The following is a 17,104-nucleotide window of genomic DNA, read 5'->3' as shown; positions in this document are numbered from 1 at the left end:
ACGAAAAGCGAATGATGAGTCAGTCAACTCGCTTGTGTTACACGTTGTATATATACACACTTCATTTTTGACACACAGCTTTTTAAGTAACTCATATTTGGAATTAAGTAAAAAATGTGTATAATTAAGAAAATAAGTGACTTTAACTTGGCCAATTAGAGTTTGATGAGTAATCATTTCTACTCAGTTGAAGCTTACCTTGTACATTTAACTCCATCAATATAACACTAAATTAAGCCATACTTTTAAAGTATAAACTTTCCTTAAAATATTTAAGTAAACAGTACAGTGGATATTGTGTGGACAACATATCTACTTAACAAAAGTAATGTGGTATCCAGCCAAACACATGAAAACTCAATATTTGGTGCACAAACCACAATAACGGTAACATTCGTTGGATCATTTTTGACTATGAATGTGTCATTTTGAGTAAAATGAACTCCAGATATCACAAAAGAGCAAGTTACTAAACCTAACAACAAAAGCAAGGATAAAACTGTAAATATAGCTGGAAAACAGTGAAAAATGCAACCTTATTAATTATTAATGCCCCAGTGCATGATGGGAACACAAGTATCAGAAAGTTGCGTATAGGTTTTACTAAATTTTATAACGCTGATATTTACGCTTTCATTTCATTTAGAATTTACTTTGTTTGTTTTTTTATTCTTGCCTGAACTAAAATTACATTTGTTTTTTCTGTGGTATTTACTTCACCACAGAATCATTTTTCGTGGAACTAATGTTTTCCTCTCTTCGGCTAGTCAGTTGAGGGATAGTGAACTTTTAAAGCCTGGGATTCTTTTTTTTTCTTGAGCTTACCAAGACAAAGACCTTCTTGTGTCTCATTCAGGCCCTGAAAAGCGTGACAGGGAACAGTATTATGATAACATATAGCAATTCAATTCAATCTCCTCAGACAACTCTCCACTCGCCGTTCACTGTAGACCAAACCAAGTGTGTCTCTAGAAAAAGAGCACATTTCATTGAGAAGATCTCGATTCTGATGGGTGAGTAGAACGAGCATTCGCGAAAGAAACAAACGGATATCATATCTACTTGGTAGCTTATCTAACTTTCAGCTATGAGGTTTGAGGACGTCCTTCAAGAAATTGGTGGCTTCAACAAGTTCCAGTTTCTGGTTCTATACATCCTGTGGCTCCCACGGGTCATCCTTCCACTGCATTTCCTGCTCCACAACTTCATCTCAGGTGTGCCATCCCACCACTGTGCCCTGCCTCACTTGGACGGCCGGTACACAGGTGGCACAGAGAAGGACAGTGAATCGGCACGGATTCTGGCTTTTGGCATCCCACGTAATGCAGATGGCTCCTACAGCTCCTGCAAGATGTACCCTATTCCCTTGGACTTCAACCTTAATGGTGACCTGTCCCTACTGTATGGAAACCGATCAAATGTGTCGGTACCATGCCAGCACGGATGGGCATATGACCGCTCACAGTTCACCTCAACAACCGCCACAGAGGTAAGAATATACAAAGCACTTTCCTCTATTTCAGTGGCCTTCAACTCAAAGGCCCCTCATTGTCAAAGATAACATTATGAAAGGCCCCAATATATATATTGTAATTCTGATGTAATGACAAAGCTGCTTATTTTTATACTTTTTCATTTACTTAAACTAAGAGTGGTAATATATTAAAATAATTGAACAAAATAATTATTAATAGTTAAAACAATTAAATTCTATAATTCCATACATTTCCATAAATTCAGGGTTTCCATCAGGGTTTACACTTTTTATTACCAATGAATTTAAATGTATTTTTATTATTTTTTTGGTCTATACTTTCGTGATTATGGGGATTTTACTCACAAATGTTCATTTCTAGTTTGGCATAACTAGAATAATTCCTATTCATTATAGAAATTTCCATGACTTTTCTGGGTCTAGAATCCACACTGAAAATTCAATCATATGTCCTGGTTTTCCAAGACTTAAATAAATATGAGTTGTTGAGGGAATTATTTTAAATAAGAAATATGATTCCAGTTTGCAACTTGATTTTTAGCAGTTCTAGCTTATTTTAAAGCATGTTTTGTCATATTGTAAATCATTGTAAGCCATCTTGAGACCCCCTGAGAATCACAGCTCTGTTTTATATGTTGATGAAAATGTATTAATTCATTTTCATGCTGTTCGTGGACTTTATTTCACCCGTATGTTCTCCAACAAAGACAATATAAGAAATCTGCATGGACTTTATCATGGTGTGATTTGTCTCTTTTTTTCTAGTGGGACCTGGTATGTGACGACAAAAAGCTAAACCAAGCCCTTGCCACGTTTTTCTTCATTGGAGTGACAATCGGTGCTGTTGTGTTTGGCCAGTTGGCAGACAAGTATGTTATTTTTTATCAATCTTATGTTTTAGAATAATTTGTTCCATGCAATTTTTTTTCTATGACCAATTATTTTCTACACATTTTTTTCGGATCCATGGACCATATCCGAGTTTCATTTGGCTCAAAGTTGGTCACATGATTTTACTACAATAAAGTGTCTTTACTCACATGTCTGAGGTTGAAAAATTATGAATTGCCCTTGATTTGTTCTGCATAGCTGATTTGTACATATGCATAATCATTCTTTGCTTTCACAATAGAGTTTTTTCTTGAGTGATACTCGTTATTTGTCATGGAACGTCACAGTTAAACCCACATCTAAAACTGCTTACCTCAGGCTATTTGTGTAAAGAGCAAGAGACATTTTCCATGTGATTTTCACTCTTATAAAATGGTGTAATATTCTTTGTGGTTAAATATGTCTTTCAAATCACTCCACAGGTTTGGTCGTAAGCCAATGATTCAGGTGTCCTTTGTGGTCAGTGCTATTTTTGGAATTGTCGAGGCTTTTTCTACATCTTACGTGATGTTCGCCATAGCAAGAACCTTGTGCGGACTTGCCTTGACCGGGATGTCTATCACCACAGTGGCCCTGTGTATCTATCAATTTATCATTTCTTTAATCTTCAATCTCTCTAGTCAACATGATCAAAACTGATCCTATTTACTTTCTTGTGAATTATTCATCAGTGCATGTTGTCCAATGTATAAATGTATATACACCACCATTCCAAAGTTTGGGGTTGGTAAGATTACATTTTTAAAGAAGTCTCTTGTGCTCACCAAGGCTGCATTTATTTGCAGTAAATACATATTATAACAACTCAAATAAAGTTTTTCTATTTAAATATATTTTAAAATGTAATTTATTCATGCACTCTAAAAAAAAAGAAAAATGCTGAGTTGTTTCAACTCATGTTTGGGTCAAATATGGACAAACAAAACTGTTGGTTTAAAGGGGTGGTATAATGCCCTTTTCACAAGATGTAAAATAAGTCTTTGATGTCCCCAGAGAGTGTGTGTGAAGTTTTAGCTCAAAATACCCAACAGATATTTTTATATAGCATGTTAAAGTTATCACTTTTTGAGGGTGAGCAAAAACGCACTGTTTTTTTTGTCTGTTCCTTTAAATGCAAATGAGCTGCTGCTCCTGGCACAGAGGGCGGAGCTTCAACAGCTTGTGTCCTTTTACCTTATACAGACATACACTGAAAATTTCAAAAACTTTTAGCCTTTTATGTACAAAGTCAGAAAGATGGAGAGACTCAAAAAAGAAGTGACAACATGTAGACAACATTTCTGAATGGTTAGTTGATTAATTTATGTAGTTTATGTGTAGTTATCTTCTAGTCATTGATTAGCATATTCTATCATGATAATCTATAAAACGCGTTCCCGGGGGCGGGTTTATGTGAATTTTAGGGTTCGTGATGTCACTAACCCGGGAGGAATGTCGTGTAGTCCTTACCAGCCATTTGTTGTAGTCCTTAAAAAGCAATTTCTTTAAAATAAAATATCTCCCTTTGCTTTGAACTTTGAGCGCTGTAACTTTGCAGATGTTTTTTATGCTCAAACAGCAACATTACACACTAACTAAAGTTAGAAAAGTGAAATCATATTCAACCACCCCTTTAAAATTTTGTATTACATTTTTAAACCCAACATTTGGACTTGTTCATATTTGACCCAAACATGGGTTGAAATAACTCAGCATTTTTTTTTTTTAGTGCATTAGAATGATTTCTTTATTCAAAATAGAAATATTTTGCGACATTATAAATGTCTTACTTTCACTTTTTATCAATTTGATGCATCCTTGCTAATTAAAAGTATTTTTCAATTAGTTTCTGGAAGCAAAATAGGTTGAGAAAGTATCATGTTGCTTAGACCAGATTATTCACAGTATTGTTTTCATCGACTCTAACATGAACTCCGCTCACTCTACAGGTGTTGAGTGGACAGACGTTAAACATCGCACATTTACGGGTACCATCATCAGTCTCGGATGGAGTGTAGGGAACATGCTTCTGGCTCTTCTGGCATATCTCATCAGGGACTGGCGCCACCTCATCCTGGTAGTGACATCACCCTGCCTTATTGGCATAATTGCCTGGTGGTGAGTGGTGGAACTACAAGTGAAAGAATAACGGGTTATTGGACCAGAAAAAAATGTGGTATTCGAAATACAAACAATTAAAAAGGAAGAAAATATTGTCCGATTTCTATTCATTATGAATGAACAAATATTACAGATATTTAAATAAATATTACAAATATTTATTTATATTTTTACAAAAATATAATGCTAATTTTTAGGCCTCTAAATGTGCGTCATGACTACAAGACAATTTTTCTCCTTTGCAATTCACCTCAAAAGGTGGGTTCCTGAGTCAGCAAGATGGCTGCTGGCCAAAGGCAGGGTAGAAGAGGCGCAGAAGTATCTCACTCAGTGTGCTAAGATGAATGGAAAGTACACTCATAAACTAGAAACTGAGGTAAACACACCTAGCCGAGCTTTCATTTGTTAGAACCAATTTTGAACACATCCTTTATCTCTTCATTAAAACAAAATAAAACATCTCACTGTCATCTATATACTATAGACCTTAAAGAAAATCACCATTTCTGAGGTCTCTGACAAGGATCATTCCTACCTTGATCTAGTGAGGACACCGAAACTGAGGAAGATTGTGCTTTTGTCAGGGATTTTCTGGTATGTGAGGACTTTTTTTTTCTCTCCATTGTGATTTAAAAAGTCAATAGCTGTTTGTTTTTTTGTTTGTTTTTTACAACAATCTTTATTTTAATTGACAGGTTTGCAGTTGCTTTTACCTACTATGGCATCAGCTTCAACATCACTGGGTTTGGTCTGAACATCTATCTCACGCAGTTTGTCTATGGAGTCATTGAAGTCCCAGCTAAGGTTGGGACCTACTTCACTCTGGATCTGATTGGACGGAGAAACGGCCAGGCGTGGTCTCTCATTATAGCAGGAGCTCTGATTGGTCTAAACAGTATAATCCCAACAGGTACTCCTTCATTCTTTATCATGCTGCATCTTTGTCTTTGACCTCTTTACCATATTTGATGGTGGATATATGAATTACTGAAGAATTGTGCTATTTCATCTGCAGAGTTGGCTGTTGTGCGTACAGGAATTGCAGTTATTGGGAAGGGATTCTCAGAGGCAGCCTTTACCATTGCCTTCTTGTACACATCTGAGCTCTACCCTACAGTACTCCGGTATTTTACAAAATACAGCACTTGTAAAGTTTTAGATAAAATTATATTTAAAATGTTATTTTAGATAAAATGTTATTGCCAAAGGTTTCTCATATTTTTAATATGCCACGGATCCCCAAATATGATCATCCTCGTGTGAGGGACCCCATCCTAAAATTTTAAAGACGTCAATCTTTTTATAAACACCCAAATTTATACTCTGAAAAGTTAATATTATAAATCTAAAATTAGTTTTGTTCGATTATTTCTTTTACAATTCATATATTATTTCCCCTGTCTTTTGTTTAAGGACTCTTATTTTGAAGTGTATTTTTTGTTTTTATTGTTCCTGCTGTTTGACTTCCTGTGATGATTCCTGTTTGAGTTCCTGTTTTATTCAGCTGTGTCTCATTTCGAAAGCTGCGTCCTCTGGAGGTCGCATTTGTCAGCAGCTTATGTCATCAATGATGTCTCATTTCTTAAAAGTAAACATTACATCCCAAAGTCATAATAAAAATACAACAACTTATGCTTCAGAAGGAATAACAGTCAATATAATAATAGTTACTTTTTCTGAAATGAGACATCCTTGATGACATATACGGCTGACAAATGTAACCTCCGGAAGATGCAGCCTTCGAAATGAGACACAGTTTTCATTGCTACCTCGTTTGTTCCTATATTTACCATGTTTGTTTCCATAGTTTCCCTCGTTCGTCTCCATAGCAACTCATTACCCACACCTGTTCCTTGTTCCAGCCCTTGTTATCTTGTGTATTTAGAGCCCGTTTACATGTCACCATTTTCAACAAAAACTGAAAGCTTTGAATGCGTTTTGGCTATTCATTTACACATCAACAGCATTTTGGTGGGCTGAAAACTAAAACTTTTGAAATTTTAAGGGTACGTTTACACGATAATGATGTACTAAAAATGGAAAGTTTTTCCTTTGCGTTTTTTGCGTACAGACAGACACAACATTGTCAAAACGATCCCCATTCACACGGATTCACAAAAATGAATAAAAACTCTGCATTATGCTGCCAGACCAGTAGTTGGCGATGTCACTTTGTAAAGAAACACTACAAACACTATGTTCTTGGTCTGGTTTTGTCCAGTGATGGCTGTTTCAATTTTGTTCCTCTTTACTCCGTGTTTTCAGTTTGTTCCTAATGTTCAGTGTTTCTTTATATTTTGAGTTACTTTGTATATTTCTGTAGCTAAATAAATAATGCATTACATTGGGGGTCCAGCTCTCCCTCATTTCTGAGTCTGCTCAGCATTAAAATTATATAAAATTATATAAAATTATATATATATTTTCTACTCACTATAATAATGTACCCTTCTGTTAAATATATTATTTATTTATTTGTTTAATTATGTAATATATTTTTTCTACTCACTATAATACTGTAGCCTACTGTTAAATATATTATTTATTTATTTGTTTAATTATGTAATTCTAGTTTAATTTTTTTACATTAATCAAATGTTTATTTATTTATTTTAATCTGATTTATTAAATTAATAACTAACTGCTTTTTAATTTCAGTCCCATTTTTATTTATTAATTTATCTAATTAATTTATTTGCTTAATTATTTTCATGTTACTTTTTTTTTTTTTTACAAATTATTATTGATTTTTTACTTTTCCACGGACTCACTGTCACTCCCATGCGGCCCCCTGCGGGTCCCTGGACCCCAGTTTGAAAACCCCTGATTTAATCCATATTTATGATCCTATTCTCTTGTCTTTGGAATGAAGCAACTCACTCTGCTTCTCTGGATCTTTCATAGGCAGTGCGGCTTGGGCTACACCTCTTTTATCGCCCGTATCGGAGGTGCGCTCGCCCCCATGGTCATATTATTAGAGGACATGTGGCGCTTTGCACCGCCTCTAGTGTTTGCTGCCACTGCAGTTTTCAGCGGATGTGTGGTCTTCCTGCTGCCTGAGACCACCAACGTTCAGCTTCCAGAGAACATTCTGGATATAGAGGAGGGGAGGTATAGTATCAGATAATATCCAGTATATAAGGATGCCAAAATTGCTTTCTGCTGAATCACACAAAACACCACAACAACAAATATTAAATTCCATAATACTGCATCTTGATATAAGATCCCACTGTGAAATATTGAACATTTATTTATTTATTAAAGGCACACAGTGTCCACGGAATCGGAGAGGGACGTTGAACTCTCTGAGATGAATTCTGGGGCTTTACGAGAGAAGGACTCATAAAGGCAAATACTGTCAGAAGAACAATGACTCCTTACAGTTCAACATCCTGACAGTACAGCTGTGAATACATAACATCAACTGCAAGACATTTTATGGTGCACAAGGGATTAAAAAAACATCTTTGAGGTTTCACAAGACTGAGAAACAAATGAAATGTCATTGAATTTAAAAGTCAACAAATTGCTGTCTATTAAAATAAGGTGTTTTTTGTATTTTATCTTCTGAAAATAAATAAAATGTAATGGTGCAAATGTTTGAATGGTTCTTGTGTTCTTGTACATGTGCATTTATCTTGATATGAAAAATATTAAAAACGTTTGATCATTTTGTATCATGGAATTCAAGACATGGAATACACCTCTTTAATGGAGTGAAATTTAGAATTGATTAAAATGTGGCACTTACACTTACCACTATTTCTTAACAGTTATACAAAAATGTATAACTTACCTATAATTTGTTTTAGACTCAAATAAATTACCACTATCATCTGAATTTTCCACACACTTGCAATTACGCATTAACACTCCTTAGCGGCAGGGGGTGCTAGTGCACCACATACAGCTTTACATACAACAGGCGTAGTAGAATTTCACAGGTCAGCTGTTCGCTGACGTGCTGATCTTAAACCCCTCAAAGAAGTTTTCATTTTATTAGGATTTTAAAATATGACCCTAAACAACATGGCAGACCCAAGACGACCGAATAAGATCTTTCGGTGAGTATTATGTCAGTGTTTAACAATTGTTTAATTTACTGTGATGAGAGGTGTGATTGGCTCTCGTTAGCATCACTGTTAGCCGCAGTTCGGCTAATGATTAGTAGAGATTAAACCAGATTTTCACTGAAGATAAATTAGATGTATGGTTTTTATCTATTAATATACTTTAAATTGAATGGTCATTTTATTAAAGTTACTTGTTAAATTGTATAAATATTAATTCAATAATGTTAAGTAGTGCTTATTACTGCCAGCAATTGTATCGTTATCGTTGCATATTTATGTTATTATCTAACGTTAATCCTTCATTTATTTCGGGTTGTCCACCTAGATATCGTATGTCTTTATGGCTATCTCTGATGGAATCATGTGATGTTTGTGTTCTGTGTATTTTATATGAAATCGATGCTGGATTAAATGACAGACAGCATTAATAGCATAGACTATTAATAGTCGAGGCATATTGTGTTTGTTTTCAGCTACAAGCCTCCCAATACCGAAACGAACCCGACATTGGAAGATCCTACACCGGATTACATGAACCTGCTCGGCATGATCTTCAGTATGTGTGGCCTGATGCTCAAGGTGACCTCATTCTCATCTACAAAAACTCCTGTTTACAGTCAACGCTGGTGTTTACGTCATGAATGCTCACTGTTTGTGATTAAAACATGAGCAGAATGATCTCAATGATTATGTAATGTCAAATTGTGTTTCATTTGTGTATTTTGGCAGCTTAAATGGTGTGCATGGATTGCAGTGTATTGTTCGTTCATCAGTTTCGCCAATTCAAGAAGCTCAGAAGACACTAAACAAATGATGAGCAGCTTCATGTGAGTTGCTTATGCTCATTTGACATTCTCATAATTAATTCCAGTGTTTTTTTTTTAATTGATCAACGTTAACGTGGAGTCTACCTGAAGAATTTCTCAAATGTTATGCTTCTGGGATTGTATGGCAAATGAAACATGTATTCATTCATTCAGGCTGTCCATATCGGCAGTCGTGATGTCGTATTTGCAGAACCCGCAGCCCATGTCGCCACCGTGGTAACAAATAATCCAGACCCAGGGAGATATCTCAGCAGGGACGGCATGAGAACCAGCTGATCCTCCCACTGTCCTTCTGGAACACAGGGACATACACTCATCAGCCCAGCTGGCCAATCAGAGGCTGTCAAATTGACCAGTGTAGCTCCTGTTTGACCTTTTTTCAAGTTGTCTATGTGCTCACTGATTTTTATGTATGTGACTGACCACACTATGTGAAAAATATTCATATGATTGAATGATTTTGAGAAATAAATGACTGTTTTGACATTTCTTTGTGGCTGTATTTTTCATATATACACAAGTAATTAGTGCTAAGTAGGACACTTTGATGTGCATAACTAGCAGGCGAGATTTTGAGGATTGATGTTAATGTATTCATGCTGCTGCTGCTTCCAACTATATGTGTGGACAGAAGTTTAATAAGCTTTTTATTTAGTTAGATTTAGTTTTTCCAAGTGTGCTGTAAGAAACCGCTGCTAAACAGATATACAGTACCGTACAGACGTGCCAGATTCATTCCTCTCTCAGTGTGTCCAAAATGGATTCTGCTCAGGCTTAGAGGATTTAAGGAACAACTGGCAACTCATGAATTGGCATTTCTGGAAGTATTGTTATTTTTCTTATAAAGAGGAGCAATGTGCATAGTCTGTTATTTTGATTGTTGTCTTTATAACATCAGGGCAGTTTCTTCAAAAATCTGTGAAAAAAAAATTGTCTGTAACCTATTATGCTATGTAACCACTATGGTTTGAGCCCTTTTCTTACAAGATTATAATCTATATAATTATAATATTAAATTATTTATTTATATGATATGTGTTCTGATGGCAAATCTATCCTCTGATTTCTGTTTTTTTATATATATACATTTAGACATGAAAAACACGAGCAATTAAGCATGACTCTAAAATAATAAGAAACATTATTTATTTATTATTTAAGCTTTTGTGTATCGAATTTTATTAAATGTCTGATGACGAATGTTTTATGTCACTGGTCAAAGCTGAGAAAGACGTTGAGTCAGCATTTTACCGTCATCTGACAATTCAGACTCTCTTACGTCTGATGAAGCTTATTGGATAATTCATAATCTATAAAATGTTAAATTAACCCAATAATTATAATATATTATGAATTATTATATGACATTTTATTGTTTGTGGATATTTATTTTTGCGTAGCCCAACGACTGATTAGTGAAATTCGCATTTCCATTTCCCGTATGAATAATAATTTGTGCATCTCATAATAAACCTGCGGATGGAATGAAAAATTACACAACCTCACCGTCTCTCACCCATCGCGCAGCAGCAGCAATCAAAACGCGTAGTTTTAGTCCGCGCGACACTCAGTGCCATTACAGTCACGTATTCGTTACGCGCACAGAGCGTGAGACTCATCGTATCGTACAAGTGCATGCGGGTCTCGCGCCACGTAGAGTCGTTTCTCGAGAGCCTTCGAGAGCTGTCACTCCTGAGAGGAATACCAATATTACCACGAGAGAAAATACAAATTATCTGTTTTGTCCAAGAAAAATACTTAAAGACAGAATGCTCCGAGCTTGAAGATGGAAATGACCTCCTGCTCTGAGAAAACGGACCTCGGACCATTCAGTTTGTGGAGTTTTATTGTTAGTTTTGTCAGTTATAAACTACAGGTGATCCGGACGGGTCCAGATTCCAGGATCTTCTCAGAAAAATCACAAACCTTTCTGGTAAGTGTTTTGTCTCTTCTCTGTTCAAAATCGCTTAATTTTCTGTATAGCCTACATAAAGATGTTTATACATAATATTTTTCTCTATATACAAATAATTAAAATATATAGCCTATATTTTCTTTAAAAAATATATAATTAATATAATGTAAAATATAAAATTATATTATCTATCTATCTATCTATCTATCTATCTATCTATCTATCTATCTATCTATCTATCTATCTATCTATCTATCTCTAAACCATAAACCTTTACCTGAAATATCTGGGGCATCACAGAAGAATATTTAATCTTTCTTTGGTTGAAACGTACCATGAAATACCATGGTATTGCTCATTTGCCATGGTAATACTATCTTTGAACTACCTTGGAGTACAAGGGAAATACCTTGGACTATATCAATGTACTACGATTTTACTACCTTATATATTCAGTATACCATGGTATCACAGCTGTGAATTTTTGGACTTAACACAGGACTTTTGTATTTGTTAGATGTTCTGCTGCCAGCCTTTTGCTGTTGTGTGATGGCTTTCAGCCAGTGTTCACTCAGTAGGTAGCATATTATCTATGCTCTGAAGGGTACTAAATGCAGCAAATCATTTTATTGCATGTTCAAACATTTTCCTTTGTCCTAAACAATACATGTCAGCTGCAGAATTGGCTGAGTCTGAATTTCATCAACCATTTCTGATAACAGTACAATTAATTTTTCATTTGCAGCCATATAAATTGCATGATATAGCCTACTGGAGAGTTAAAAAATCTAGTTCAATCCAGTAAAAGTATTCCGGAGTTTGATACTTGACATCTTTGAGTAGGGATTCTCATGGCCATTATTTTTATGGGTAGGCTAAGTTTTTGTGGTTTTGGAGAACTTTGTAAATAATTGCATGTATTCATACACACCCACACAACGGTGAGGCTGTCTGTGGGCTGGTGCAATGGAGAACCAACCCACACCAACAGCCACTTGCTGTAACACACAATGATGAAAATGAAATCATCCAAAATTGGATCTTACAACCTTTTGTGGATATGTTTATGCTTTACCTCGCCATTATAGTGAGATTTATGGTGTTGTCGCTTCAGCAAACAAAGCAAAGAATGATTCTTTTGTCTTGTCCAGGAAGCAGCCAATGCATCACACCCTTTAAATGAGGACGAGATGTGTTCCTAACTAAAAATACAAAAACATGAATGTCACAATGCTGTCAGCCTCCAGGAAGGGACCTTAAAATGTGTGAAGGCCTTTCAGGATGTCTTCTGGTTCTCCTTCACCTCACTAAATATATTCCCTGTTGGAACTGGCATGCTAATTGCAATGTCTTTGCTCTCCATTGGCCAAAAATAAAGAGGCAGATTTAGTTAGTTCCATCTTTAGTGTCTGATCATTGAGACAAGCTGTGTCCCTCCTAATCACAGTCTGACAGCAAATCCCGCCTGTCAACAAAGAGCACAGCCTCAATAAGGAGTGTAGTGTGAATGTATTCCATTCACAGTTTGGACTGTGCTTATCTTTTCCCGTGCTTTACTCCATCTGTGCCTTTCTTTTTATCTATGTACTTTAGGGAAGGTCACTACAGCATTTGACACCTTTTCAATGCCTTGCTTTCGGAAACAGAAGTGTAGAGGTGTTATTGGCCCGTGTTGCTGCATCTCAAAGAGCCCCAGAAATCCCAAAAGCATAAACACCCGTCTATAGCTCTGCAATTGTTTTCTTATGCATGTGTGTGTTATTGAAAGTGTTGAGTGTGTATGTGTCACTTTAAATTACTTTATTCCACCTCCCGTGTCACAGTGGACAAATTCTTCAAACACCGTCAGCATATTGTAGTACTGGAGTGCATCATTTATTTTCACCTGACGTTGGTCTATTCCAATTTTTTCTAAACATCTGTGCAGCCTTTTTTTTAATTAACCTCCCTTGGTGCTTTTTTCTTCCCTTTGCTTCCCTTTCCCTTTTGATAACATGTCACCTATTTTCCCCTTCACTGTCCTTCTTCTTTTTTCGGTTGCTGTCAGTATTATTACTATTATTTATAGCATCATGAACACCATTACAACATTTTTCAACAAAAAATTATAAAGTGCAATAAGAAATCAATCAAATTATATATTTTAACCTCATTTACATTTATGAGTATAGTTCTCCCGATATAATTAGTAAATGTATAAAATACAAATTTAAAAATTTTCAATTTTCCAGTATTTTTTTATTTGAAGCATTATGAACAACATCGCAACATAGGCTACATATTTTCCAATAAGAAAAATAGAAAAATGCTATTACAATTTTTTTTATAATAGCAATACAAATACTATAATAATAATAATAATTATTATTATTATTATTATACAAACAGGGTATTATATCAACAGCTTCATAAATGAATAGCATAGTATGCATTATAAATCAATGGAAGGATAGATTTTATGCTCATTTACGTTTATGGATAAATCATTTTACTGATTTTACTGATATAATCACACATTATACTCATCATAAAAGATAAAAGATATTTTTCTTTGAATTTCACTTAAATATCCATAGTCTTGAAAACAACAATGACAAAAGAAAAAAAATCACACCAAAATAATTTCTCCCAATACAGCCTATGTCCGAACCTGCATACTCTCTTGAGTAGGTACTAATTTTGAATAAGTAATTACTTTACGACCACTAAAAAAGTATGTTCTATATAGTATGAGTGTGTGTGTAGTATGAATGTAATCTGGATGTTCTACATTCGCCATGTTGTCATTATCATGTGACCAGCATCAGTTACGTCGCTTCACTGCCATTCATAAATCCTCTCCCGCGGCCTCATGGGATAGTAAAGTGTCCATCGTATGCACACTTCAGAATCTCGCCGGATGTAGTTGGTCATCCGGGTACTTTTGTCTACTATTTTATGAGTACTGTGAATTCAGACATACTTATTTTATCACATACTATTTTCCCCCTACTATATAGTAGGGAAGTATGCGATTTCGGATGCAGCCACCTTCACCTCTCTACTTTTTTCCCCATAGAGCCATGCTGTCTCCCATGTATGCAGACAGCTCAGTCATCATGGAGAGAGCGCCGTCCTTGCGGAAGGGTGGGAGAGTGCAGCCACAGGGCCACAAACTGCGCTGTCATCCTCCTACCAGCGGGAGCAGTGTTTGTGCCAACCCCACCTACTATCATACTGTGTATGACATGAGTGATGAAGCATGCCAAGTTGACTCCTTTGACTATAGCAAAACGAATGGAGGGGAAACCGTGGTGATGGATGGGACACTTTACTCTTTGATGCCCAGTGATTCTCTGGTTCCTCCTGTCAGAAGGAGAGGGGGCCTAGTGGACCACCGTGATGTCATCAAAGCCCACCAGTCCCACAAATTGCAGAGCACTCCACAAGCCCGACGAAAACAATGGGAGTGAGTATTAAATAATATGTTACTTTTTTTAAATGTCTTGGGTTTGATGACTTTGTTTGTTAGTTTAAAGTGTACTAGAAAAAAGTCCATCAAAAAGCACCAATCTTGTGTTTTGGCATGTTTAGTCATCTGATGACATTTAAGTTTACTGTAATTTTGCACAAGTAGTTTAATGTCAATGCTAGTCCTATGAATTGAAATTAGCAACAGTATAACCTTGTTTCATGTGAAATGTCAACAATGGTCCACATTTCGATGGCGAAATACACCCACACACCATTCATCTTTATTATTATTATTATTTTATAAACCAGAGTTGGAACGTTTTGGTTAGACCTAGTTTGTTTCCATGCCTCCTCTAAAGCTATCAGGGAGCATGTCTTCTCAGACTGTCACTCATTCATCTCCTATCATATCTCTGAGAATAAAGGGCAGGTCATGAAGGTGTGTGTGTGTGGAGAGGATGTTTATGTTAGAGCCACAGTGATGGACACATTGATGGACATAGTGATGGTCCCTACTTCATTTGGACCCTGTGTGTGGTTGTGCCTGACAGCAGTTAGTGAATATGGAAACCTTGAGCTCTAGGGGAAACAGAAATCTGCAAAGGAAAGAGAACAAACTCAGACCAAGATGGAAGCATTAAATAAGGCAAAACAGCTGTGGTGAAGGTATGTTTGGCAAATATGTTTTTGTAGTAGTGAAGTGAAAGCCTGTTTACATTCTTTTGTTGTGATTAGTGGAAACATGCTTCTCATAAACTTGTCAGTCTCATAATTGGAGCCTGACAGCCCGTCAAGATGATGTATTTCTGTGGCACTGTAGCACCAAACAGAATAGCAAAAATTATATATATGATTTTTGCTATTCTGTTTGGTGCTAATAGTGCCACATATATTTATATATATATGTGTGTGTTTAAAATGAGGAGGAGATCTACGTGATTACAGAGCCGTAAAACTCGTTAGCGCCAACTAGTGGCCGATTTCTTTCAAAATTCTTACAGACCTCTTGGGCCATGAGTCGAACATGCCCATCGAGTTTCGTTCCGATCGGCTTCCGTTAACATTGTCTAATAGGTGCTCAAACTTCATTGGCCGATGACGGCCATGTTTTTCGAGATCCAATTTCTAACTCATGGTGAGAATGAATTGCTATAAATTACATATTTATAGTTGTTTCTGGGAATAGGGGGATATCATTTTGCTATGTTAGAAAGAACATGTTCTTTTTACCTTGACGTTGTTAGCACAAAAACTTGTGTCATCGGCTGCAGGTCTCTGGTGTGTAGAAGAGTATGACTTTGTTTCTGTGTTTTGCGTCACGGTGGGACTACTTAAAAATGAACACAGAGTGGCAGTGAAATCCAGTCACGATTTCTGTTGCGCTTTAGGGGTGTGGAGGCTTCCACTCTCATTGCTCACCCACTCATTCTGGCAGCCGTAGCAGCGGGGAGACGTGAGATAACAGGTTACTGACAGAAAATGCAATCTCACCTCATTTCACTCATTTCCCCTCACTCTCTTCTCTCTCTCACTTTCCTTTTCTTGTCTCTGGCTGTAATTAAATATGGGCCCAGGGAGTCTGTCACACAGCAGAGTGGTAGAGAAATGCACAAACAAACACTCACATGTATAAGATACACCACTAAACTCATTCCAGCTATGCAAACACACATATGTTGCAGACATTGAAAATCTTCATATTCAAGTCTATTTGTGATATTGACCATGTTAACTCTTTTGTGGAGATGGTCAGATGTCCATTGAATCACAAGCTCTTTGGATCATTTCCAAATTATGCTGAAGAACATTATGTCAGCCTGGAAACTATTTTAGTGGTATAAAAATACTACTTTTATTAATTATATAATTAATAAATATTATAATAATAATATAAAAAAAGTAAGATACCATATACTAGGATGGTTTCGTAAACTGCCCTGAAACACTCACATTGTCCCTGGGACAGTAGGTTATTCTTACTGTTGAGACCTGAAATTAGAAACCTTTTCCTCATATTCTCTCAAGGTAAAAACATACATTAGACTCTGTTTCTTTCTATCTTTCCCACTCTTTCTCTTTAGCCACTGCCTTGTGCTCAGTGTTTTCCATAAACACGGGGTATGTCTCTCACACGCTCTCAATTAGAGCAGTGCTATATTAAAACATCCTCTTAAATAGAATAAAAAAAACACTTAGCTGTTGCTTAGCTGTGTATTGCATCTCTTCTCCATACCTTCATCTGTGTCCCACATACCTCCCCCTTATCTGTGCTGTAGATTGCTTCACTTCATATTTCAGTGGTCTAGGTTTAGAATGAAAGCCTGAAAATCAAAACACATGAGCCTCA

At 36.1% G+C, this 17,104-nt stretch overlaps 3 protein-coding genes across 12 annotated transcripts in view; all 3 read left to right on the top strand.

Annotated features, from left to right (window-relative positions):
• The first annotated feature begins 916 nt into the window (after nt 1-916).
• slc22a7a (solute carrier family 22 member 7a) lies at nt 917-8,076 on the top strand. The gene is made up of 11 exons (XM_082156610.1): nt 917-1,013; nt 1,070-1,489; nt 2,261-2,364; nt 2,809-2,963; nt 4,315-4,483; nt 4,745-4,862; nt 4,971-5,080; nt 5,182-5,396; nt 5,502-5,610; nt 7,391-7,597; nt 7,754-8,076. The coding sequence occupies exons 2-11, from the start codon at nt 1,088-1,090 to the stop codon at nt 7,833-7,835; spliced, it is 1,671 nt and encodes a 556-aa protein (XP_082012736.1). The 5' UTR covers nt 917-1,013; nt 1,070-1,087; the 3' UTR covers nt 7,836-8,076.
• A 328-nt stretch (nt 8,077-8,404) lies between these two features.
• Nucleotides 8,405-9,875, top strand: wdr83os (WD repeat domain 83 opposite strand). The gene is made up of 4 exons (XM_082156325.1): nt 8,405-8,553; nt 9,036-9,141; nt 9,292-9,389; nt 9,543-9,875. Exons 1-4 carry the CDS (start codon nt 8,504-8,506, stop codon nt 9,607-9,609), a joined length of 321 nt encoding a protein of 106 aa, XP_082012451.1. The 5' UTR covers nt 8,405-8,503; the 3' UTR covers nt 9,610-9,875.
• A 1,095-nt stretch (nt 9,876-10,970) lies between these two features.
• The window catches only part of cacna1ab (calcium channel, voltage-dependent, P/Q type, alpha 1A subunit, b), a 128,548-nt gene continuing 122,414 nt past the window's right edge, over nt 10,971-17,104 (top strand). For 4 of the 10 annotated variants that reach the window (XM_082155093.1, XM_082155094.1, XM_082155097.1 and 1 more), the window contains exons 1-2: nt 10,972-11,322; nt 14,363-14,752. In XM_082155093.1, coding sequence (XP_082011219.1) covers nt 14,367-14,752 — 386 coding nt within the window. In that variant the 5' untranslated portion in view covers nt 10,972-11,322; nt 14,363-14,366. Of the gene's footprint in view, nt 11,323-14,362; nt 14,753-17,104 lie in introns of all 10 variants that reach the window. The other 6 variants (XM_082155101.1, XM_082155099.1, XM_082155098.1 and 3 more) reach the window with 3 other exon arrangements.

Source organism: Leuciscus leuciscus (genome assembly GCF_965113295.1).
Source record: "Leuciscus leuciscus genome assembly, chromosome: 23".
NCBI lineage: Eukaryota > Metazoa > Chordata > Actinopteri > Cypriniformes > Leuciscidae > Leuciscus > Leuciscus leuciscus.
This window is presented reverse-complemented; position numbering and strand designations above follow the sequence as displayed.